Source organism: Trachemys scripta, chromosome 3, assembly GCF_013100865.1.
Source record: "Trachemys scripta elegans isolate TJP31775 chromosome 3, CAS_Tse_1.0, whole genome shotgun sequence".
In the NCBI taxonomy this organism is placed as follows: Eukaryota; Metazoa; Chordata; order Testudines; family Emydidae; genus Trachemys; species Trachemys scripta.
In genome coordinates this window covers 24,548,117-24,574,676 of record NC_048300.1, presented here as the reverse complement: position 1 = coordinate 24,574,676, position 26,560 = coordinate 24,548,117, and the positions used below count along the sequence as shown (strand labels likewise).

At 42.9% G+C, this 26,560-nt stretch overlaps 1 protein-coding gene across 2 annotated transcripts in view; it reads right to left on the bottom strand.

Annotated features, from left to right (window-relative positions):
• PNPT1 (polyribonucleotide nucleotidyltransferase 1) overlaps positions 1-16,043 on the bottom strand; it is a 56,916-nt gene extending 40,873 nt beyond the window's left edge. The window contains exons 1-13 of one of the 2 annotated variants that reach the window (XM_034764297.1): positions 15,807-16,043; positions 13,317-13,377; positions 12,957-13,031; positions 12,600-12,705; positions 9,359-9,408; positions 8,432-8,495; positions 8,301-8,348; positions 6,876-6,989; positions 5,385-5,571; positions 2,737-2,788; positions 2,120-2,177; positions 468-564; positions 269-371 (exon numbers count right to left, since the gene is read on the bottom strand). In XM_034764297.1, the coding sequence (XP_034620188.1) occupies positions 269-371; positions 468-564; positions 2,120-2,177; positions 2,737-2,788; positions 5,385-5,571; positions 6,876-6,989; positions 8,301-8,348; positions 8,432-8,495; positions 9,359-9,408; positions 12,600-12,705; positions 12,957-13,031; positions 13,317-13,377; positions 15,807-16,006 (1,215 nt within the window). In that variant the 5' untranslated portion in view covers positions 16,007-16,043. Of the gene's footprint in view, positions 1-268; positions 372-467; positions 565-2,119; positions 2,178-2,736; positions 2,789-5,384; positions 5,572-6,875; positions 6,990-8,300; positions 8,349-8,431; positions 8,496-9,358; positions 9,409-12,599; positions 12,706-12,956; positions 13,032-13,316; positions 13,378-15,806 lie in introns of those variants that run through there. The other variant, XM_034764298.1, reaches the window with a different exon arrangement.
• Positions 16,044-26,560: the final 10,517 nt, after the last annotated feature.

Below are 26,560 nucleotides of genomic sequence, written 5' to 3'. Positions count from 1 at the left end.
GAATACTTCTAGGCAACTATGTTTTGCAATGTTATTTTGAAGTTTCCACTGGAACAGCAAACAGTTTAGTTCTGTACATTGTTTCTTCTAATGGGAGCCAGGCAATATTAAACTGAACCTGAATAGCACGCAATGTATTTATACTTTCTTAAACTGGAAGGTATGCAAGATGTTTTCAATAATTACTTGACTGAGAAATAACAAATGTCATGGTTAATGGAAACTTTCAGCTTATGACAACTACAACTCTGATCTTTGAAAGTATTACCTGTGTTTGACCTCTCTGAAACAATGCTGATCCATGAAGTGTTTTAAACATGTCCACTTCACAACTGATATTTCTGAGAGCAGTCAAGTCTCTGCCATCACACCTATAGTAATAAAATATGAACTATAAAGTCAAGAAAACCATAATTATGGGGAAATATTTGCAAAGAGTTTATTCAAAAAGGATTCTATGCATTTACCTTCTGTATTCATTCAGAATAAAGCTTCTAAAAATGTCTTTTGAAACAACATTAAAGGATTCCATAATTTCATAAGACTCAGCCTCTGGAAATTTCTCTAGAGATACCAAACACAAATTAGAACTCCAAGCTTCTAAAGATGGAAAACAAGCTCCATAACAGTTATCAACTAACAAGCACTGTGGCCAGCATTAGAGTACAACAGAAGCCCGTTGTATTGCTATACATGTTATTCACAATTGGAAGCACTCTCCAAACTGTTAGTAATTCTTCTAATTAACACATAAAGCAGTAATACTGGCAGCTACAGAAGTCGGTGCTCCACTACTCTCAGACTGGTAGGACCAAAAGGAATAAGACAACTTGTTTTCTATTGCTGCTGAAACAAACATTTCAAAAGAGTAAAAACTAATGGACTGAAATGGTGCCAATCCTGAACTGTGCAGGGCCTAAGTCAGTAAGATGTGCAAGGTACAACCTTAGACTTCCATACCCCGTGCACCCTGGGGTTTGGAGGATTTCACAGTTGGCTGGACCGCTTACAGAGACACATAGCTTTATTTTTTTTCCCCCAGGGGAGGCGAGAATCTGAGGTGCATCCTCAACTCCCTTCACATACATTAGTTTTTTCTTGTGCGCCTTTACAACGTGAAGGTAAGCCAGGAAGAGGAGTAAGCCTTTTTTCTATCACATCCCCCTCCCAGCATGTGGAAAAGGAGTGTTCAGTGGCAATATCTTTCCTCCTGACCATTAGGAGTTTGAGGAAGTAGACACAGGCTGATTAGTGCAGTGATATAGCTTCCAACTATCTCGGCAATAACTGCTATCTCCCAGGCAAAGGGAGCAGACTTGATAAGAGTCTTTCCTTTCTCAACTATTTATGCAAAAGTGAGCAGAAGACCTTAATAAACTCAAATGGGACTGTGCATTCATGTGGTAGACTGGAGGTATAAAGACACTATAATAGACCTGTTGAATAGGTGAATGACAATCCCCTTCTTTCCCCTACATGCTAAGAACACATTTTCAGGTAAATGGGCCAGAGCTAAGCCAAAGCATACACACAAAGTATAGGCCCCATGCTGTGTTATATAATACACATGACCATTTCATGCAATGCAGTATTATTTCAGTGTTAGTTCTTATAATTCAGTATTTTGTACCAAGTTATTTTAAATTAGAACTTCTGTAACAAAATACTATGCTCATACCAGTGGTTTTTAACCTGGGGTCCAAAGACAATTTAAAATAGGTTTTCTTAAAACTTATTTAACTTATGACTAATTAACATTTTGGATAAAGGAAGCCTTTGTTCAAGATTCAGCACCCTTATGTCCCCTCAATGAAGATGTAAGGACTTAAAATAAACATCCGAGATCTCAAACAGGCATTCCAGCAAAACCAAGGAACACTAAAGCAGAAATTTCTCGTATGCAAAAAATGTTCAGGCCCACTTTATACATCACAAAAAAGGGCACAAGACCAATCTAAAAAAAAGTTACATACTTTGCAGGTCTCCATAAACAGCAATCTTTCTTTTCAAAATAATGTTACAGGACTGTATATATATATTATGGTAGTGAATATTGGCCTCAAGTTTAGTACCCAATTTTATGAAAATTGTACAAATATTACACAAAGTAGTACAATACCTTTCAACTGTTCTTCTGTTTCAAGTCTTATCTTGTTAACTGCTTCATCTCTAGAAATCTAGATAAGATTTACAACTATTACCACTGATAGTGCAGACTAACAATAAAGCAACAATCTTGAAGTTCTGCACAGCTGTCTAGCAGATAGACATGATAGTCAGAGCAATGAATCTAAGCACAAGGAATCATTACATACTGAATCAAGAATCTCCAAGAGAAGAGCCTCTGATAACTTCTTTATATTACTGCACTGTAACTGTAGCCATGTCAGTCCCAGGATATTACAGAGACAAGGTGGGTGATGTAATATCTTTTATTGGACCAACTTCTGTTGGTGAGAGAGACAAGCTTTCAAGCCTGAAGAAGAGCTCTCTGTGGCTCGGAAGCCCATCTCTCTCACCAATAAAAGGAATTACCTCACCTACCTTGTTTCTCGTACACTTGCAGAATAGGAGGAAATACAGTCAAGTGTTAGTGGCTCTTTAAAGAAATGTCATGGGGATAGCAGTACAACTAAAGCTAAACATGGACTAATTCAGAGAACTAAAACAAATTCAGAGAACTGACTCAAATATGACAAAAAACACACCACCACAGATTTTGATGGCAACACTTACTTTGTCATGGCTAAAATCTGCGAATACTGCACAGACCTTATCAGAGGCAAGCCTTTTTGAAGAGAAAAAAGTAATTAACCTGATTAGTATTTGTTTACCTGTACAAAGTTTGAACAAGTCATCATCATAAATGCATTTAGTGTTCTAAAGAAAATGGTGACTTTAAAAAGGTTGCTAGATTATTTAAGATTTAAATACATCTCAAATTCATATTAGTATTATAGCAATACTCATAAGCAGCATTATATAGAATAAAAAGTTTAACTTGTTCTGATACGAAACCCTATATTCAAGAGTTTACTATGGCCAGAAAAATACTGTTCCATGTTGAAACTTAGTACATAAAGTCTATTCTTTAGAAAATGGTTTGACATTTTGTTGAAATAAAATTTAAAAACAGTTATGTTCAGATCCACCTTGTATTTCATTAAATGGCTTTTAATGACATTTTCAAGGGGATTCATCTATAAAGATTGGAGCAAACACAAAACTGGTAGAATTCTTATTTAGCCATGAACTGCACACTAAGTTTCACTAAGATTAAATTTTAAGTGACAATTTATCTGCACTGACCGTTATAACATATTAGCAACCCACAAAACCCACACAGACTGCCTGATGCATCAAGCAATTAAGGAACCTTCACATAATACTACTATAAAAGAACTTTTATGGTGCAATGTATATTGAGCCAGACACTGCCAGCATAAAATGGGGAGAGCTTTTGTTACTGACATTTTTTAAAGATATTTAGAATTTTCTGCTATAAAGGAAATGTACACAAAATTAATAAGCACCTGACTGAAAAGCCAACAGGACTCAAGATGTTTAGATTTAAGCAAACACAGTCTTCAGCTCATGCCAAATAAAGAATTATACATCTTGATACACTAAAAAGCATTATTAAATTATCTTTCATCCTTGATCGCCCAATTTACTGCTTTTATTTCCTATACACTATCAGTGTAGTTTTTGGAATTCTGCTCTCTCATGTGTACAATCATTTTCTGATTTTTTTCTCTCTTAATTGTTGAAATACTCAGAGTTTGTTGGCTGCATTCCATTAGTTCTCAGTTATAATGCTTATGAGAGCTCCCTTCGAAGCATGCATTGAGAGTGAATGGGAAGAAAAGGGGGAGGTTTCAGTTAATTAGTCTTACATTAAGTATACCATTGTTAATACTTAGGTTGTTTGCTGCAATAGATTGTCTAAAAATGAAATTAGTGCCCAAGAAATTCTCCTCTCCCCAGCAATCACACACATAGCATTCGTTTATATTATTGGAAGTTGGGCCTCATTGACAGATCCATAAGTCTATCTGCTTAAAAGTTGTAAAGCAATTCTACACAAAGACGTCACCTTTATAAAAAAACGAGGGGATGCAAGCAAATGGTCAATCTGGATCTCTCTAAAGATATATATTTCTATGGTTTTGGATATTTAATGGCCCCAGACTGATGCTCTCCTTCATTTTTCTCTTTTACAGACAGAAGCTCTGTCCCCACTGCCTGTAACTGGGGGAAAATTTTGTACATCAACATGGGGTAGAACAGTAGAGATTACATGGAAAGAAGTTACAGTTGCTTCTTCAAAAGAGCAGCAATCCCAAAGTCCTCAGAGATGGGACTAGAGAAAAGAACCATGTGCCCTCCTCCCTGAATACACAGTAGTTAGGGGGTAAGATGACTCCTTTTCCTTCCCAAAGATATGTGAGAGTGCTGAAGGGACAGGGAAACTTATGTCTCCCACTATGTATGGGTCAATCTTTGGGGAACCTCACCCAGATGGCAGAGAGAACTGAGAGACAATAACATTCTAAACTGGGGAGAGGAAGAGGAGAATGCATGCTGGGAGAGCACTTCAAGGAAGCTCAGTGGGTCAATTACATTTAAGCTAGTCTTGAGCACCAAGTTCCCTATTCCCTTACAAAGCAGCCAGTGGGCCCACTGGTATTCCCCTCCTCAGTAGTTCTGATGTGCTGCTATTAGGCAGAAGAGAGACATGGCCTTTTGCATTTCCCACCTCAGCCCTCTTTCATAGGGAGGTATTTGCCCCCACTTGCTGGCTTTCCCTCCCAGCAGGGACAGATGAAAGAATTGCTAGGAGGGTTGTACAGATGCATAAGGTAACAGCTCTGTAAACACCAGAAGGAGAGTGGGAAGCCATGCAGCATTTCCCCAGTATTGATCTGTCTCATCCTCATCTTGAATTCTCTCTGCTACCTCCTGTTAGAGTTTCCCTCACTCAAGATTGCTCCATTTTTCTCCAATTTTCTTTTCTAAAAAGGGGGGGACCACAGGTGCTTCAGCCTCAAGATGCGCTTCCTCTATCTGGAGGAGATAAGAACCTTTCTCGCTTATTTTTTGTGGGAGAGAAGGGCCTGAGAGGGTTCTCTGACTCCTTCTTTCCCATCCTCATGTCTTCAGGCTGCTACAGTAGCATCGCCCTTGTGATTAAGGAAAGGAGGGGTACAGTGTCAGGGCTTCTGACTATCAAAAGGAAGAAAAAGCAGAGGATAAGTCAGGGACTCAAATGTTTAAAAACAAACAATATTTTGTATGAAAAAAGCCCAGAAGTGAGGGTCAGTTAGTGACAGAAGTTGGTCAAACAAATGCACTTTAGTAGAACCATTTGTTTTTGTACTTACTGCTTTGCACATTCAACAATCTCTGCTGGAGCACTAAATAACTTCTGAATAGTTCTCTTGGCAGCACCTTGTTCTTTTACCAGTTGTTGTATACACTGAATTATTTGTTGGGTATGCTTCATTCCCACTTTGATGGCATGGCAGAAATCTTGCTGCAATATATTCTCGGCTGCTGCTTCCAACATGACTATTAATTCAGAGTCAAATAGTAAGTCAGTTACCATCATGGTTTTCAACTGATATAGAACAAGTTGTTAAAATATATCTATCACAAAGGAAACCTGAAGACCCGTGTAGTTTTGGTAAAATTAAGATCACTGCCAGGCTGATTTTATTATTTCAAAGGTCATAGAGTCACAGAAACAGTTTCAAAATGCAAACTGAAGAGCTGGACTTATGGAAGAAAAATTAATTGGGAGGATTTCAGAATAATTTTTCAAATATAAGTTAGTAAGGAGAAATTTCACAAGATGCAACTGAAAGTCAAACTAATGCCTTCAAAATAGGTTAATGGTTAGAATATGCATTTAAATATAGATGTGCCACAGACTGAATACAATACGTTATACACTTCCTCAACCAGTAAGATTACATTAATATGGAATAGGAAATTCAACTTATAAACAAGTATATGATGAATCTTATGGCCACTCATGAATTGGTCCCTATCAATTCCACAGCCATGAAAAATATGTCACAGACCGTGAAATAAGTCCTTTCCCATGAACTCTACTCTCCCCAAAATCTAATCTCCCCACCTCCACGGGCAGTGCAGAAGTGCCCCGGAGCTCCCCTCCCACCCACCCGGGTCCTGCCTGGGCTTGAGGCTTACATGCGCGCGCACACACACGCACAGAGCTCCTGCCTAGGCTTCGGCCGCCTAGGGTGAGGGCTTCCACCCCCGTGGCTCCTGACCAGGCGTGGGGTGCCTGGGCTCGGGGCTTCTGCCCCTGTGGCTCCTGCCGGAGTTCAGGGCTTCCATCCCATGGCTCCTGCTAGGGCTTGGGAAATTAATTTAAACGGTTTAAGTAAAATTCGCGCTCTTTTAAGCAGCTTTATAACTTAAGGTTTCCAGTGTTTTTAAATAGGAGCTAAATTCTCTCAAAACAACTCTGCATCACAAAGCTGGATCCTGTGGGGACTAAAATTTTACTGGCTGTTTGAAACTTGAGTTAATTGTCATGTGTCCTATGTATTACAATAAAACATTTAGACTTTATTTATTGATACTGTATTCCAAAATTTCAGGGAGCACACAAGTTTTATCTAACTGATATTGAATCTCATTAATACAGTAAAGAAATTCCAATATATATATATTTTAATGACTTCGAAAGAAATCAAACTAGAAAAAAATACTTCCTTACTATTTGTTTCTATCTAGTCTTGATTACAAGGGTAGTTCAAGAGAATTATGATTAAAGGTGGCTCATATGAGAAAATGCTCGATTTTTAACTAAACATCAAAGTTGAATAATTTTAACCACTTACCAATTTGACTATGAGGAGCTCCAGTGACCAATAAGTTCAAGGTACTAGAAGACATTTCTTTTCGAGTTGGGTTAATAACAACTTCTCCATCAACCATTCCTACCCTTACTGCACCTAAGAAGAAACTCCAGAAGTTCATTTTTGCATCTAAGTAGGAGTTCATTCAAAGGATCATTTTTACTTGGTTTGCTTTCAGAGGTAATTATTAAAATTACTAATTCTATTTAAATAGTGGGATGTGTGTGTGTTTGTGCCAGATGACCTTTTGACAATTATAAAATTAAAATAAACTTGTTTATTCAAACAATGCAGATAATTTGCAAGTCAAGTTAATTACACTTGAAAAATTCTGGCTTATTGGGCTAGTGCGGTTATTGCAGTGTCACTGATAGTAATATTATGCCCCTATGGTTGTAAGCTTGCTGGCCACTGCTTCCCGCAGATTCCATTGGCGGGGAAAGGCGAACCGCGGCCACTGGGAGGGGGGCTGTGTCTGCGAACAGTCAACAGAAACAAAACGTCTCTTGTCCGCCAGCAGATTACCCTGATGGGCCACGTGCTGAAAGTTGCTGACCCCTGCCTTAGAATAAGAAAATAAATGATTGTAGCATGTGTGCCCTCCCCACCAAAACCTTGAAGAGAAAATTGTTTTAATATCTCCAATAAATGAAAGAAACACTTTAGAGGTAATCTGAAGTAGTGATACAGGAGAAGAAGCTTTCATAGAAGTGTATTCATTTAATTTTATTTAACAAGTTAACAAGACACTTTTAAAAAGTATTTTTTCCATATACTTCATAGTCATGGGGATATTTCCTCAGAATATGAAAATTAGAAGGTATTTTCCTGATCACTAATTTCACTTTGTCTGCAGATAAAGTCTATTTTAAAAAAGTATCTGACCTGAGCACTATGCCTTGTTTTTAGACAGTTGTTGCAATGCTATCATGTATTCTTACAATTTTGTTTAAACTTCTGTAACAATTACTGGATGTTTAGGGAAGCCATTTTACTGATCATACATCTGTCTGTAGTTCTGTTGCTACTATTGTTAAAAGTACACAGAAGATCAGAAAGAAATCTATTCTATTTTTCAGTTTTACTTTGTACATTTGCAACTTTTTGTGTAGTTTCACTATTTGCTCTACATAATCAGTTTTCCTTGTTTATGTGGAGCTTAACACAGCATGAGAGAAGAGAAAAACAAAACATGACGGTAAAACCATACAAATTGGCAGTAGAATCTGGGACAGATGTAGTACCTGAAACTGCCTTTAATTTTAAAATGACTAAATTTCAAGTTATATGCAGTATTGTCGTATTGTGTTGGTCCCATGATATTAGAGACAAGGTGGGTAACAGATTTTATTGGACCAACTTCTGCTGGTAAGAGAGACAAGCTTTCGAGCTAAAATATTTACTTACCAATGGGACCATTCCATGGGATATCCGATAACGCCAGTGCTGCAGATGCTAAAATTGTAAGATATATATTTTAATAATTACATAAATACAAACATTAAAAAAAGTTAAAAAATATTTTAAGTTACTTTTACCTCCATTAATTGCCAGGACATCGGGATCATTAATACCATCTACTGCTAAAAGATTACAAAGGATCTGGTATAATATAAAAGACAATGGAAGAATTTTGAGCTATATGTGTTTGTTTTTTTTAATCAAAACACCTGCAAGGAACAATAAATACAATGACCTAAAAATTATATGAATTCATATGAAGAGAAAAAAAATGTTCACGTACCTAAATCAATAAACTGATGGAGAAAAATGATATTTAACACCAAGAACCACCAAATTAGGGGCAAACACAGGCCCTTAAAATGTGACAAAGTTATCTTTATCTATACTTTGCATACTTCAGAAATATTAATAATGAGATAAATCTAAGAGGTAACCAATGTGAGAAAGAAAATTCCACAGTGAAACAACCTTAATATATTCACAGGAAATAGATTGAGAGATTCTTGGGTTTTAAGGATTATTTTTATTTTGTTGCACAAATATGCAGAGTTTTTTCCCCACCTTCTATAAGAGAAAATGGAGCATGGACTTGCAATGAAAATCTTTTGGGACACTGACTTAAGGTTGCTGAATAGCCTATTCTACTTGACATGCAACATAAACATTGATCATAGTTTCATCTAAAATTACCGAGCAGGAATGACAGCTCCTAGCTAGTTAAATTACTTACTCCCAGAGAATAAATCCCACTCCTTTCTTTGTGACAGTGAGTCTGAATTCAGACCAGTTCCAATGAATAGCTTTCTTTGTAGCAATGAGTAGTTGGTCTGTGTTAAGCAATATTATTTACTGAACAATTAAAGAAGGCTGCTGTTAAGCCTTCAACTGCACCAACAGTTAACACTATTTTGCAAAACATTAACCCAATTTGGAAGCTTGCCCAAAATAGTATTCTTTTGGCCTCACAGAACTATGACTATCACTAAAAATAATGAACCCACCTGTGTATCATAATAGTAGCCTGCTGGGAAGAGCGGCCTAATTGATCGATCTGTAAAAAACATTTCAGAACTTTCATACATGAAGAGATTAAGATTATGGCTGTTTATAGGAGAGAGTGGATGAAGGAAGTAAATGACTGTCATTTATTATTGCATATATGTCTAAAATAAATTTAGGTAATCCTTATTTTCCTCTCATAATAAAAAACAAAAGAGTTATCTAAAGAAACTGACAACCAACACATTTAAAATTTTTAGAAACACAAAGGCTAATTAACTTGTGGAATTCTTTGCCAAAAGATACTGAGTCTAAGACCTGAGTAGCATTCAAAAAAGGATTAGACATGTACATGGATAGTGAGAATATTCACTGTCATATTAGATAAAATAAAATGTAAGGGACATAATCCTTCATGCTTCAAGATACACACCAGCCACTAAGCAATGGGAATTAGGAAGAAGCTTCCTTTGTGAGCAGGTTATTTCACAGTTGTCCAGTATAGGGAATTCTAGTGTCTTTCTCCGAAGCACATATCAACTGCCACTAATAAGGGCAGGATACCTGACAATGTACCAGTGGTCTGATCTACTATGCTATTCCTGCGCTCCAAGTCACAGTTAGTAATAAACTTTGTACATAGCTAAGCTTCCCCTTATATAAAATAATAAATACATGTCAATGGTTTAAATTATAACACTTCAGATTAGAACCAAATTGACCTGCCTAAAAATTGTTATACTTGGAAGTCTCACCTAGATTACCTTTTTATTTTTTAAAACTAACCAAGAAAAATAAACTGTTTATAAAGAAATAACCCTACAATATCCTTGCTCTGCTACTTTAGGGTCAGCATAAAGTAAATCTTATTTCAGAAACTGCATCAAGGACCCAGGCAACAATAATGAAAAACAAGCCACTAAAACAACATCAATATGAAAAATTGCTATTTTTATCCAGTTAGAACTGCCTCTGCGGATTTCTATTTAAGAGCATGAACTTCAGTGCCATGGGCCTTGAAAACACTAAAAATCAGTAACCATGCACATGTCCAAACTGACTTATAAAGGATGGAAGTATAAGGAGCTCAGTAATGCTCTAATGGTTCTTTTCCTGCTGCTGAAAAGAACACGATTTGAAAAGTTGAGTATTTATTAGTAGCAGCATAAATGTGTCGGATACAGACATAAACAAAGACAAAGTGCTAGCTCCAGAGAGCTTGTAATAAGATGACATGTAATGAAAAGCAGCACAACTCAATGATGAAGTTAAGCAAATGTTGCATTTTTTTTTTAATTTTGATTTTCAACCTGATTTATTAATACACCTCTGCACACTGACTAGGGCTTAGTCCAGAGTGGGCAAACTATGGCCCGCGGGCCGCATCCAGCCCGTGAGCCGTTTTAAGCCGGCCCACAAGCTGCATCATGCAGCTCGGCCCCTCTCCAGCACTTCAGCCGGGGGCTGCACCAATGACTCAGCCCCGTTCCAGCCGGGGTGCTGGGTCGGGGACCGCGGCTCCCGGAAGCCGTGGCATAGCCCCGGTCCAGCTCCTACATGCTCCAAAGGGATCTGCAGGGGTGGTGCCTGCAGATGGGGCAGCGTGCAGAGGCACCTGGCTGCGCAGGAGCCAAAGAAGGGACATGCCACTGTTTCCAGGAGCTGCTTGAGGTAAGCGCCGCTTGAAACCTGCACCCCTGAGCCTCTTTCCACATCCCAAACCCAACCCTTATCCCCCCTCACGCCCTCCAAACCCCTCGATCCCAGCCAAGAGCACCCTCCTACACCCCAAACTCCTCATCCCTAGCCCCACCCCAGAGCCTGCACCCCCACCCCAATTTTGTGAGCATTCATGGCCCGCCATAAAATTTCTATTCCCCAACGTGGCCTCGGGCCAAAAAGTTTGCCCACCCCGGGCTTAGTCTGTTCAGAACCTATCCCCTCTTCAAATTGTCTATTAAGTCCTGCTAGTTTTAGCAAACATTGAGCCTCAAGGTGCCATTATCTCATTCAAGAGACAAGTTTTGGGCATCTTGGATACTATTTTTCAAACAATGAGGCAGGTGGGAGGAGGATACATTTGGGCCAAACAGTCTGCCTCCTTTTTTCCCTACCTTTCCAGAAAACAATTTGGTTGCCTCTTCTTCCCTCTCTCCTGACAAATGATTAGCTCCAAGAAATGATGTCCCTCTAGGCTGAGGCACGAGAAATCCCAATTTCAAGAGCAAAGAAGAAATCTCACAAGCTGTTAGATACAGTAAAAGCTGTGTTATCATGCCCTGTACCAACTGGAAAGCTCTATAAACCAGCATTTCTAATCTTCATAGAAAGTCCAGTTTATAGTCAGGTTGGCGTGGGACCTGCAGGCTCCCTACCTGGCTCCCCAGAAGTGGCGACATGTCCCTGCTGCTCCCTAGGTGGAGGAATGGCTATGAGGGGTTCCGATTGCAGGAGAGGGTGTAGGGCTGGAGTTGGGGCCGGGGGGCTGGGTGCAGGTTCTGGGAGGGAGTTTGGGTACAGGAAGGGGCTTGGGCCAGGGGGTTGGGGCATGGGAGGGGCTCGGGGTACCGGATACGGGGGGTGCTTACCTCAGGTGGATCCCTGCAAGTGTCTACTTGACCCAGCTGCTCCTAGGTGGAGGTGGCTCTACACGCTGCCTCCACTCGCAGGCATTGCCCCCACAGTTCCCATTGGCCACAGTTTCCAGCCAAGGGGAGCTGCAGAGCCAGCACTCAGGGCAGGGCGGGGGCAGTGCACAGACCCACCTGCTGCGCCTCTGCCTAGGAGCAGCCAGGACAGGTCGCCGCTTGCGGAGAGCTGCCGGAGGTGAATGCCCCCGGGATCCACCACCCTGAGTCCACTCCGGGGCCCCAACCTCCTGCCCCAAGCCCCTTCCCACACCCAAACTCCCTCCCAGAACCCGCACCCACCCCTCCTCCCACGCCCAAACTCCATCCCTCTTAGTTAACCAGCATTTTTCCATTTACTGGCACCCCCCATTCCCACAACATGCCAATAAAATAGCTTTTACTGTATTTTGGGCTTTCAGATAGGGAATGTGTATGCAGCCCCAATGGACATTATTTTTAAATGGTTCTGAAATTTGCAGCACTTTAAGGCATGCACTTCTCCCAAAACTGCTGAAGAGGCAATATTAGCCCTCTCTTTTCAATCTTTCAATGAGGATATCACAAACAACAAAAAGAAAGTACTGGACATTGTTTTCTCAGTCTTCTGTCATACCTATTACTCTGCTTGTAAGAATTTCTTTATCAGTGGAACCAAGTTCTCGTCTAAGATAGTTTGTGGGAATCCTTCCTGCTGCAGCAGCTTTCTGGCGATAGTCAACCTTATATAACAAAACAGGGATTTGTAAACAAAACTGTAATTACTGCTTTTTCTTAAATATACCTATAAAAAAGGTAAGAGATGACAATACATCTGAATTTAATAGCTAAATATTCTATTTGCTGTAGCCACAGAGACAAAACAATTTATATTAAAAAACAACTGAAATGTCCGAGGACTCAAGTTCTGCTTCTCTACTATTATTTATAGTTATCAATTTGGGCAGTTTGTGTAATTACAATTAGTACTCACCACCAATGGCATGAACTGAGATGGAGAAGGCTTTGTTTTACTGACTGCTGTGACCATCACTGATGTATCACCTAACTTGATTTAAAAACAGTGAAATTACTTTTAGAAAATACATTTTCATAAATGTATCATTTAGTTTCATTTCTCAGTAGAGAATTTTCCAAGTGAAGAGAAAACACATGAATCCACAGTGTACTGGTGAGGCTTCTGGAAACCTTATAAAGTTTTTTTTTCTATGCTGTAACTAGCTGTGGATCCAGTCGGGAGTCCAATTACCATATATGGTTGAGACATCTCAACAAAAAACAGTACATTTATCGAAGTTGACTTACACATTTTGAGTTTGCATAGATTTTTTACCTGCACTACAGCACATCCATCAGCAAATCTGGCCAGTTTTCCTGAGGAAATTTCCAACTTTCTGTTTAAAAAAAAAAAAAAAAAAAGAGGATATCTGCCATTAGTGACAACTGAGGATCAGTTTATCAACACCTCTCTATTCAACTACTATACATTTATATTTTATGTTTCATATTTTTAGAAAATATTGATTATATTTACTATTCATGATAGAAACTGGCTTTGACAAGTCTGGATGCTGAAGCCCTAGATCTATCCACAGAATAGGAAACAAGAGTACAAGCTTCCCTACTGTTCAGCAATTTTGCCTCAATTCCAAAGTGACCACCTTCTAAGATGAAAGGAAAATTGAAGCTACATCTACAATGTCCTGTAGTTTGGGCAATGGGGTGGGTGGGGTGTGAATAGCAATGTGCACCAAAGTGCTGTGCTGTAACTGTCCTGTGTCAATGCTGTGGGCATGAACTAAGAGGTTCCTAGCCTGCATTAATGTAATCCTGTTTGAAGTAGGCTACATTAACACGAACTAGGAACCTTTTAGTTCACGCCACATACCCACATGGGGGACTTACAGCACAACATTTTGGGGTGCACTTCTTTCTCCCTACCCTCCTCCAAACTACAGGGGAGTGTAGACAAACCCTTAATCTTCGAACTAATTCCATCCCATACTTCTCTGCTGTGACTGCCATATGCAACAGGTAGTAAGTCATGTGAAACAAGACAGATCAGCACCCAGTTTTCATATCTGCAAAGTAAGAGCCAGACAGTAACATCTTTGTCAGTACAGAATTTGGCTAGATTTGAACCAGTTACCTAGAGGTGAAAGGCTCTATATTCTTTTGGAAACCAGCAAGTCTCCACTACACTTCAGAGTTTTAAGTCCTATTAATGGCTATTATTCTCAATGGTGTATGTATTAAATGTTTTTAAAAAAATCAACACAAAATGAGATGGTGTATATATGCAAGGCAAAAAGTACCACCATTTACACCCCACACACACACACTTTTTCTCAGTGACAGTAGATAGTACTTTAATGGAAAAAGTGCAGTGGAAGATCTGATGCACACACTTTTACATTTAGAGGCAAGACTATGCCCATTATTTGGCTGCTATGTATGTCAGAGTGTAGTGGAAAAAAAGTTCAAATGACATTCAGTTTTCTTATTTACTTCAACTGATTTAGGGCCTGATCTAACATCCAGTGAAGTCAACTGGAGCTTTTCCACTGACTTCCATGGACTTTAGATCAGGCCCCTAATTATTTCTAAAACTTTCAAACAGCTCCTCTGATGAAATTTATCAATAAAAAACATCAAATGTGGGGAAAGGGAGGCAGCCACTAGATCTTAAAATGCAGGAAGAGTCCACATCTGGATGGTTATTTCTGAGATACTTTAACCTTAAATGGCTTGTGTATTAATACTTTTCTACTTTATAAACTTATCAGCACAACTCAGCACCAATACCACCATGACATAAACCACCTTAGTCATCGTGATGGGAGGATTTTAATTTCAAATCACTTTATCACCATGACAAGGTATTGCAAGGGCTACTGAAAAGCAGTGCATCAACTATATGCAGTAAGACCAGGCATAACAAGAAAATGAGGCCAGTGGATTTTAAACAATATGTTTAGCAATTATTGTCCAGCTCTGGCTCCACTAGTAACATATTGGGAGATTGTGGATTGGAAAAGGAATGGCTGAAGTAAAGCTACACAGACCCCCTGCCTCCCACCAACACACACTTCTCAGCAGATACTGGACATGAATGGGCAGTGGGGAGCAGAGATCAAGGAGACATACTCAGATGACAGGTTTCAGAGTAGCAGCCGTGTTAGTCTGTATCCGCAAAAAGAAGAACAGGAGTACTTGTGGCACTTTAGAGACTAACAAATTTATTAGAGCATAAGCTTTCATGGACTACAGCCCACTTCTTCGGATGCATCCACGAAAGCTTATGCTCTAATAAATTTGTTAGTCTCTAAGGTGCCACAAGTACTCCTGTTCTTCTTTATACTCAGATGGGAAACGACCCTGGGGTCAGAGGAAGAAGAAAGTAACAAACCATGGTGGGGGGTGGGAGAGGAAGAAATGTTGAGGGGAGAACACCTGCACGAGAAATTGCTCTGGGAGGGGGCAGAGCAGTGAAGGGGAGATATTCTGGAAGAGGACAAGGGGCGGGGCGCGCAGGGCAGCGAGGAAGAATTTTCTGAGGGACGGCGGAAGACACAGGGCAGTGAGAAGGGCTGTTCTGAGAAGGGGCTGGGGGGTCGGGATGGGAGGCCGCAGCGCAGCAAGGGGAGCTACTCTGGGAGGGAGCAGAGGGCTCTGGGGCAGCGGGAAGACGTGGTAGGCACGGGGACCAGGCACAAGCCCCGGGATACAGGAAACGGGAGACGTTCCCCGGTCCGGTGGAGGAAGTGGGGGGCTGAGTCCCCCCAGGGCGGACGCTGCTTTCTCCCGGCGGCCCCCTCGTTACCTGCTCCCCACGTCCACCGACGCCACCTTATAGGCCCCGGCGCCGCCCTGCAAGCCTCGAGTCTGGGCCAGTTGCACCAGCCGAGCGGCCGGCTCCAACCAACGCCTCATGTTGCCGGGCAGCGGGCGGAAACTGCCGGCCGCGGCCAGCTCCCTAAGCCCAGCGCGGCAGCAAGCCTGGCACCCCGTGCAGGCGGCCATGATACCAGGGTCACGGCCTGGCAGCCGCGCTACAAAACCCCAGCCGATTGGCTCAGAGGCTGACCTCTCGCTAAACAAAGCCGAGCTTCATTGGCTCCCATGAGCGCGGGGCCGCCAGCCTCAGTCGGTTGAGCTTCGAGTCCGCTCTCTGAGCTAATCCCGAGCTCCAGGGCCCCCTGGTGGCAGCACCTTGCTATACCGGCCAGCGAGGGGGACAACCTTGAGGGCGGGCTCAGCAACCACAGTCCCCTCCGGACCTGGGGTCTGGGCTGTTGGCATCGGGTAGTGTGTCACTGATCCCTGCTACTATGCGCACACCCACTGCCAAACACTGACCTCCCACCACAGACCCCCACTGACTTTCCCCAGTCAGGGTTGCAACTTTCTAATTACAAAAAACTGAACATCCTTGTCCCACCTGGTCTCCGTTCCCTCCACCCCCACTCCTTCCATCTTGCATCTTCCCTCACTCGCTCTACCCCACTCACTCTCACTTGCTCATCTTCACTGGCCTGAGGCAGAGGGTGCAGGAGGGGGCTCCGAGCTGGGAGATGGAGCCAAGGGATTTGGAGTATGGGAGGGGGCTCCGAGCTGGGGCAGGAAGTGAGGGTGTGGCAGCGGGTACAGGCTCTGGGCTGAAAGTGTGGACTCCAGGGTGGGGCCAGGGATGAGGGGATTCGGGTGTGGGAAGCGGCTCAGGGCTGGGGCAGGGGGTTGGGGTGCAAGCTCCAGAAGGGAGTTTGGGATGCAGGCTGGGGCTCTGGGCTGGGGCAGGGGTGCTGGAGGGGTTGCGGGGTGCAGGCTCTGGGAGGGAGCTGACCCCTCTGCAAAATCCCCCAGATGCCCAAAACACAGACACCCTGCAGAAAAATCACCCATCCATATCCATTCAGTATAGAGACTACTGTTAATTTTCAATGTTCTTTTAAAGGGATACTGGAGTGAGATGAATTATATGTACATGAGGCGTATTACTAATGAGGTGATTTCCCTGATTTAGCATATGGGGTGAAAGAGGTTTTTTACTTCCTGTCTAATCATTCCTGAAGTATCAGAGGGGTAGCAGTGTTAGTCTGAATCTGTAAAAAGCAACAGAGTGTCCTGTGGCACCTTTGAGACTAACAGAAGTATTGGGAGCATAAGCTTTCGTGGGTAAGAACCTCACTTCTTCAGATGCAAGTAATGGAAATCTCCAGAGGCAGGTATAAATCAGTATGGAGATAACGAGGTTAGTTCAATCAGGGAGNAGCTGCCAGAGCAGTTCGTGGGATGGCAGGAGTGGGACTGCGGGTGGAATGGAGCAGTTCGTGGTGAAGGCTGCGGTGAAACCCCACGAAGAAGCAGCCGGTTGGCCTCGGATCACGTAAGGTGCCCCTTAACACCCTGCTCACCCCCCCCCCTTTGAACTCTGGGGCTGCACTGATCATGGACAGAGACTTTGGGGGGTTTTTGGACTTTTGGGACTTTGGTGATTCTTGGGTCGCTGGTTTCAAGAACCAATGGGAGAGGACACGGCCCAATTTGCTGGGGTGGGTCTTCGCTCATGGTTTGGTCTAAGAACTCTAGTTCTGGTGTTTTTCCAATTTAATGCTGATGTTGTTTACCTCATGTTATTAAACATTTTCTGTTACACTCAGACTCCGTGCTTGCGAGAGGGGAAGTATTGCCTCTTAGAGGTGCCCAGGGGGTGGTATGTAATTGTCCCAGGTCACTGGGTGGGGGCTCGAGCCGGTTTTGCATTGTGTTATTGAAACGGAACCCCTAGATACAGAACCCAGCCCTTGTTGCTGCCAACTTAGATGGGCAGAAGGGTTACATGTAGTTGGATAGCCATTCACAGTCTTTGTTTAATCCTGATCTGATGGTGTCAAATTTGCAAATGAATTGGAGCTCAGCAGTTTCTCTTTGGAGTCTGGTCCTGAAGTTATTTTGCTATAAGATGGCTACCTTTACGTCTGCTATTGTGTGGCCAGGGAGGTTGAAGTGTTCTCCTACAGGTTTTTGTATATTGCCATTCCTGATATCCGACTTGTGTCCATTTATCCTCTTGCGTAGTGACTGTCCAGTTTGGCCAACGTACATAGCATAGGGGCATTGCTGGCATATGATGGCATATATAACATTGGCGGACGTGCAGGTGAATGAGCCGGTGATGTTGTAGCTGATCTGGTTAGGTCCTGTGATGGTGTTGCTGGTGTAGATATGTGGGCAGAGTTGGCATCGAGGTTTGTTGCATGGGTTGGTTCCTGAGTTAGAGTTGTTATGGTGCGGTGCGTGGTTGCTGGTGAGAATATGCTTAAGGTTTTTCAAGATAACACTGAACAGCGCACTGATACACAGATACCCTCCCACCAACAACACAGGAAGAAGAACTCCACATGGACACCATATATGCCATCATATGCCAGCAATGCCCCTCTGCTATGTACGTTGGCCAAACTGGACAGTCACTACGCAAGAGGATAAATGGACACAAGTCAGATATCAGGAATGGCAATATACAAAAACCTGTAGGAGAACACTTCAACCTTCCTGGCCACACAATAGCAGATGTAAAGGTAGCCATCTTACAGCAAAAAAACTGTACGGCTACGGTGTGTGAGGGGGGATTATCAGAGGGAGAACAAGGGCAGTGGAAGCATGTGACCGTGAGAAGCAGGCCAAGGAAAAGGAGGGCCAGTGAAGGGGAAATAGAACTCAGGAACAGGTTTGGGTGTTTGGATAACGAGGAGGGGGGCAGCAGGTGGTAGCTGAAGGTGGGAGGGTGAGGAAGAAGAGAAGGGCAGCTAGTCCCAAAGAGAGGGGGGAGGAGTTGATGGAGACAGCACCAAATATGGACCCCGGGAGGATACAGGATGGCACAAGGGGGAGTATAAGGGAAAAAGGAACGGATATGGGTTACAACTAGAGGGAACAGAGAATAGATTAGTAGATCGCACTGTCACCAGGCAAAGGCAGGTTTACGTGATTGGGGACTCCATACTGAGGAGGTTAGACAGGCCTGTGACCAGGGCGGACACAGAGAACAGAAGGGTGTGCTGTCTACCGGGTGCTAAAATACGGGATGTGGACCTACGGTTGAAAAGGATCCTAAAAGGAGCAGGTAAGAACCCCTTGATAATCCTTCACGTAGGAACGAATGACACCGCTAGGTTCTCGTTAGAGAGAATCAAGGGAGATTATGCCAAACTGGGGAAGACGCTCAAGGAAATCGAGGCTCAGATCATCTTCAGTGGGATTCTGCCTGTTCCTAGAGAAGGGCAGCAAAGGGCTGACAGGATTGTGAGGATAAATAGTTGGCTAAGGGAGTGGTGCTATAAGGAGGGCTTTGGGATGTATGGCCACTGGGAGGCTTTCGGGGACAGACAACTGTTCTCACGGGATGGACTTCACCTGAGTAGGGAAGGAAATAGACTTCTGGGAGGGAGGCTGGCTCATCTCATCAGAAAAGCTTTAAACTAGGAATTTGGGGGAGACGGTTGGGAGATGTCCAGTTAATCTCCACGCCAGATTCCAACATTGAAAAGGAGGGTGATGAGATAAGAACAGATATAGCCGGGGGGATGGGATTGGACATAAGAAGGAGAGGGGGGATGAACAGTAAGGGGTCCGTAACAAATTGCATAACTAATGGGAGACAGGCTAAACGGCATACATTAAGATGTTTATACACCAATGCGAGAAGCCTAGGTAACAAAATGGAGGAATTGGAGCTCCTAGTTGGAAAAATGAAACCAGATATCGTAGGAATAACCAAAACCTGGTGGAACAGTAGTCATGACTGGAGTACAGGTATGGAAGCGTATGTGCTGTTTAGGAACGACCGGAACAAAGGTAAAGGTGTGTGGGGGGGTGGCATTGTATGTCAATAATGAGGTAAACTGTAAAGAAATAATAACTGATGGAATGGATAAGACAGAGTCTGTCTGGGCAATACTCACACTGGGTAAAAGAACTACTAGAGCCTCCCCTGGGATAGTGCTTGGGGTGTGCTATAGACCGCCGGGCTCTACCCTGGATATGGACAGAGAACTATTTAATGTTTTTAGGGAAGTAAATACTAATAGGAACTGTGTAATTATGGGAGACTTTAACTTCCCGGATATAGATTGGGGAACAAATGCTAGTAACAATAATAGGGCTCAGATATTCCTAGATGTGCTTGCTGATGAATTCCTTCATCAAGTAGTAGCTGAACCGACGAGGGGGGAGGCCATTTTAGATTTGGTTTTGGTGAGTAGTGAGGACCTTGTTGAGGAAATGGTTGTAGGGGACAACCTTGGCTCAAGTGATCATGAGCTAATTCGGTTTAAACTAAATGGAAGGATTAACAGAATTAAATCGGAGACTAGGGTTTACAATTTTAAAAAGGCTAATTTTAATAAATTAAGAGGACTGGTTAGGGAAGTGGATTGGGCTAACATATTTATAGATCTAAAAGCAGATGATGCCTAGGATTATTTTAAGTTAAAGTTGCAGGAGCTGTCGGAGGCCTGTATCCCGAGAAAGGGAAAACGGTTAGTAGGCAAGAGATTTAGACCGAGCTGGATGAGCAAGCATCGCAAAGGGACGATTAAGAAAAAACAGAAAGCGTACAAAGAGTGGAAGAGGGGAGAGATCAGTAAGGAAACTTACCTTATTGAGGTCAGAGCATGTAGAGATGGAGTGAGAAAGGCCAAAAGCCGTGTAGAGTTGGACCTTGCGAGGGGAATTAAAACCAATAGTAAGAGGTTTTATAGCCATATAAATAGGAAGAAAACAAAGAAAGAAGAAGTGGGACCGCTGAAGACTGTAGCTGGAGTGGAGATTAAGGATAATCTAGGCATGGCACAATATCTAAACGAATATTTTACATCGGTCTTTAATGAGGCAAATGAAGGGCTTAGGAATAGTGGCAGTGTGACAGAGGGGAATAAAGGAGGGGGGATTACTGTATCCGAGGTAGAAGCCAAACTTGAACACCTTAACGGGACTAAGTCGGGTGGACCGGATGATCTTCATCCAAGAATATTGAAGGAACTGGCGCGAGAAATAGCAGGCCCCTTAGCGATAATTTTTAATGAATCTTTAAACTCAGGGGTGGTACCGTTGGACTGGAGAATAGCTAATGTGGTTCCTATTTTCAAGAAAGGGAAAAAAAGTGACCCGGGTAACTACAGGCCTGTCAGTTTAACATCTGTAGTGTGCAAGGTCCTGGAGAAAATTTTGAAGGAGAAAGTAGTTAAGGACCTTGAGGTCAATGGCAATTGCGACAAATTACAACATGGTTTTACCAAAGGCAGATCATGCCAAACCAATCTGATCTCCTTCTTTGAGAAAGTAACAGACTTATTAGATAAGGGAAATGCGGTGGACCTAATATACCTCGATTTCAGTAAAGCGTTTGATACGGTACCGCATGAGGAATTATTGGTTAAATTGGAAAAGATGGGGATCGATATGAAAATCCAGAGGTGGATAAGGAACTGGTTAATGGGGAGACTGCAGCGGGTCATACTGAAAGGTGAACTGTCAGGTTGGAGGGAGGTCACCAGTGGAGTTCCTCAAGGTTCGGTTTTGGGTCCCATTTTATTTAATCTATTTATTACTGACCTCGGAACCAAATGTAGGAGTGGGCTGATAAAGTTTGCGGATGACACAAAGTTGGGAGGTATTGCCAATACGGAGGAGGATCGGGATATTCTGCAGGGAGACTTGAATGATCTTGTAAATTGGAATAACAGAAATAGGATGAAATTTAATAGTGAAAAGTGTAAGGTGATGCATTTAGGGATGACTAACAAGAATTTTAGTTACAAACTGGGGACGCATCGGTTGGAAGTAACGGAGGAGGAGGAAGACCTTGGAGTCCTGGTAGACTGCAGGATGACTATGAGTCGGCAATGTGACGTAGCAGTGAAAAAAGCCAATGCGGTCTTGGGATGCATTAGGCGAGGTATATCTAGTAGGGATAAGGAGGTGCTGCTTCCGGTGAACAAGGCGCTGGTGAGACCTCATTTGGAGTACTGTGTGCAGTTCTGGTCTCCCATGTTTAAAAAGGATGAACTCAAACTGGAACGGGTACAGAGAAGGGCCACTAGGATGATCAGAGGAATGGAAAACCTGTCGTATGAAAGGAGACTCGAGGAGCTCGGTTTGTTTACCCTAACCAAAAGAAGGCTGAGGGGGGATATGATTGCTCTCTTTAAATATATCAGAGGGATAAATACCAGGGAGGGAGAGGAATTATTTCAGCTCAGTACTAATGTGGACATGAGAACGAATGGATATAAACTGGCCGTGGGAAAGTTTAGGCTTGAAATTAGATGAAGGTTTCTAACCATCAGAGGGGTGAAATATTGGAACAGCCTTCCGAGGGAAACAGTGCGGGCGAAGGACCTGTCTGGCTTTAAAATTAAGCTAGATAAGTTTATGGAGGGAATGGTTTAGTGGGATAACGTGATTTTAGTCAAATCAACAGCGTGCCATCGCTGGTAAATAGTATCAATGGCCAATGAGGGTCTGGCTGGAGAATCTTGCCTACATGCTCGGGATTCTACTGATCGCCATATTTGGGGTAGGGAAGGAATTTTCCTCCAGGGTAGATTGGCAGAGGCCCTGGAGGTTTTTCGCCTTCCTCCGCAGCAAGGGGCGGGGGTCGCTAGCTGTAGGATTCTCTGCGACTTGAAGTCTTTAAATCACAGAATTTGGGGACTTGAACAACAGAGTCAAGGGAAAGGGGTTGGGTCAGCTTTTGTGGCCTGCATCATGCGGGAGGTCAGACTAGATGATCATAATGGTCCCTTCTGACCTTAAAGTCTATGAGTCTATGAGTAAGAGGATAAATGGACACAAGTCAGATATCAGGAATGGCAATATACAAAAACCTGTAGGAAAACACTTCAACCTCCCTGGCCACACAATAGCAGATGTAAAGGTAGCCATCTTACAGCAAAATAACTTCAGGACCAGACTCCAAAGAGAAACTGCTGAGCTCCAGTTCATTTGCAAATTTGACACCATCAGATCAGGATTAAACAAAGACTGTGAATGGCTATCCAACTACAGAAGCAGTTTCTCCTCCCTTGGTGTTCACACCTCAACTGCTAGCAGAGCACCTCACCCTCCCTGATTGAACTAACCTCGTTATCTCCATACTGATTTATACCTGCCTCTGGAGATTTCCATTACTTGCATCTGAAGAAGTGAGGTTCTTACCCACGAAAGCTTATGCTCCCAATACTTCTGTTAGTCTTAAAGGTGCCATAGGACCCTCTGTTGCTCATTCCTGAAGTGTTACAGGATTTTTAAGTGTCAAGGTTGATTCCCCACTCTGGCACTTCGAGTGCAGAAGGTGGATGCCAGCAAGGATTCTAAATATTAATACAGTAACGCCTCACTTAACGTTGTAGTTATGTTCCTGAAAAATGCGACTTTAAGTGAAACGATGTTAAGCAAATCCAATTTCCCCATAAGAATTAATGTAAATGGGGGGGGGGGTTAGGTTCCAGGGCAGTTTCCCCTACTCTGCAAGCACCAGAGGTGGGGGCTTCAGCGGGCGCCCACTCCACTCCTTCCCTCAAGCCCCCACCCTTGACCCTCCTCTTCTCCCCCAACCTCCTCCCCCTTTACTTCGCTTGCTGCATCCTGGCTCTTCCCCCTTCCCTCCCCTCCCTTCTAAACGCTGCAAGCCAGTTGATTGCTGCATAGGGAGGGAGAGGGGAGGTGCACTGAGTCCTCACTCCTCCCCCCTCCCTTCTGCCTGGGGCAATCAGCTGGCTTGCTGTGTTCGGGAGGCAGGGGAGGAAAGGTGAAAATAAGCCAGTACGGTATGGCGTACCGGCAAGAGCCAGTATGCCATGCTGGACCGCACCGGCTTCCAAGGCCGGGATTAAAAGGGCTCTGGGCTCCCCGCAGTGGTGGGGAGCTCTGAGCCCTTTAAATCCTGCCCGCAGCTCCAGCGGCAGGGCTGAGGCCGGGATTTAAAGGGCTCGGAGCTCCCCACCGCTGCGGAGAGCCCAGAGTCCTTTGAATCCCACCCGCAGCTCCGGCGGCCGGGCTGGGGCTGGGATTTAACGGGCTTGGGGCTCCCTACAGCCATGGGAGCTCCAGGCCCTTTAAATCCTGGCCCCAGCCCGGCAAGGCTCAGGGCTTCCCGCAGCCGCAGGAGCCCCGAGCCCTTTAAATCCCAGCTGGAGCTGCTGTGGGGATTTAAAGGGCCCGGAACTCCGAGGGGGCCAGAGCCCCAGGCCCCACACCATCTTCCAGATCATTAATAAAAATATTAAACAAAACCGGCCCCAGGACCGACCCTTGGGGCACTCCGCTTGAAACTGGCTGCCAACTAGACATGGAGCCATTGATCACTACACATTGAGCACAATGATCTAGCCAGCTTTCTATCCACCTTATAGTCCATTCATCCAGCCCATTCTTCTTTAACTTGGCAGAAAGAATACTGTGGGAGACCATATCAAAAGCTTTGCTAAAGTCAAGGAATAACACATCCACTGCTTTCCCCTCATCCACAGAGCCAGTTATAGCTGTAACTTGTCTGATTTAGAAACCAATGTACAGTAGAACCTCAGAGTTATGAACACCTTGGGAATGGAGGTTGTTCGTAACTCTGAAATGTTTGTAACTCTGAACAAAACATTATTCTTTCAAAAGTTCTTTCAAAAGTTTACAACTAATCATTGATTTAATACGGCTTTGAAACTTTACTATGCAGAAGAATAATGCTGCTTTCCCTTTATTTTTTTAGTAGTTTACATTTGACACTGTACTGTATTTATTTGCTTTTTTTTTTTTGGTCTTGTCTCTGCTGCTGCCTGATTGCGTACTTCCAGTTCCAAATGAGGTGTGTGGTTGACTGGTCAGTTTGTAACTCTGGTGTTCGTAACTCTGAGGTTCTGGTGTAGTTCAAGCAGTACAACCTCCTACCGTGAATGCAATTTTACCAATCTAAAAGTGCGTATAATGGTATAGCTTATACCCTTATAGCTGAAGATCATAAAAGATACCAGATAGTGAGGACAGAGACTTCACATCTGTTTAATGAACTAATCTTGACCTGAGCTTGAGAACTTCTAAACTGCATCTCTCAGGAACAGGTCTCTGTGGGTAAAAAAAAAATATGAGATTCAGTTTGGGCAAATGCAAATTGATTGTGGAGATAAACACAAATATTTAATATAAAGAGGAAATCATACCATGAGACTCTTTGTACCATTGCTATTGCTGATTCAGGTCCGCTGGTGGCAACAACAGTTGGAGCCCTAGAATAAATAAGGTGCTGGTAGTTGTTGATGTTTTAATCCCCAGGTCATCTAGACTGCTCTAAACATGGTTAGAAGACTCTATGGTTAAAATGCCAGTGGCTTCCTTAGACCCTGTCTATACTAGTGCTGCCATTGACCAGTAGTAACAATGGTGGGACATTTTTGGCAGACCCTAATGTAGATACAACCTCGGACTAAAATAATATACGTATTTTATCATCAGTCAGAAGAGTTCATATTCTCTGCTTTTTTGAGTAAGCTGATTGCAGATTAAACTCAAGCTTGAAAGGAAAAAAAATTGCATCTTTTTAATTATTTTTTCCCTGTGTGAACTTGAAGATGACATTATATATTTATAGAAATTAGAATACCAAGCTCCTAGTATTTTTTATTAATCATTCATTTCTTAAAATTGTCAGTAGCATCATCTAGCAATCATGGCACTGCCCTTTGTATCAAGAGACCTGGGTGTTATTCCAGTTATCACTGAGCTGCTGTGTGACTTGGGCATGTCATTTCATCTCTCTTTTCCTCGTTTTTTCCACCTGTAAAACAGAGATAATGATACTTGGGTCATATTTACACTACTGATTTCTGCCAGTATAACTATGTTGGTCAGGGTGTGAAGAGGTGTGATAAATAAAGTGGTGGGGGAGCTCCCTTTTATGGACACCCAGCCAGCCAGTTAGCTATAAAGTCCCTCTTGGTGGCTGCTTGCTTACCTGTAAAGGGTAAAAAGTCCCCAGGCAAAGAAAAGGGAGTGGGCACCTGACCAAAAGAGCCAATGGGAAGGATAGAACTTTTTTAAATGGGGAAAAAAGCTTTCCTTTTGTTTCTCCATTGTTCTCTGGGCTGCAGGGACCACAGAACAGCAATGCTATAAGCAGAAATGCTGGGTAAGGTTTGAACCCGGTATGAAAAAGTATCTTCCATACCTAGAAGAAATTATTTGGATAGGAAATGTTTAGTTAGACGCTATCAGGTTTATTTCGTATTTTGGTTGCCGATCTCCTCTGTGCTAACCCCTGATGCTTTTGTTTGCTTGTAACCTTTAAGCTGAACCTTCAAGAAAGGTATTTTGGGTGCTTAATTTTTGTAATTGTTTCTTTTAAGATCTATCAAAAAGCCTAAGTTCCAGATGTAATTTTTTCCTTTTTCTTTTTAATAAAATTTACCTTTTTTAAGAACAGGGTTGGATTTTTGGTGTCCTAAGAGATTTGTGCTTCTTCGATTAGCTGGTAGCACAGCTACCGGTAGCTCTTCCCCAGAGTGGGGGTGAAAAGGCTTGAGGAAT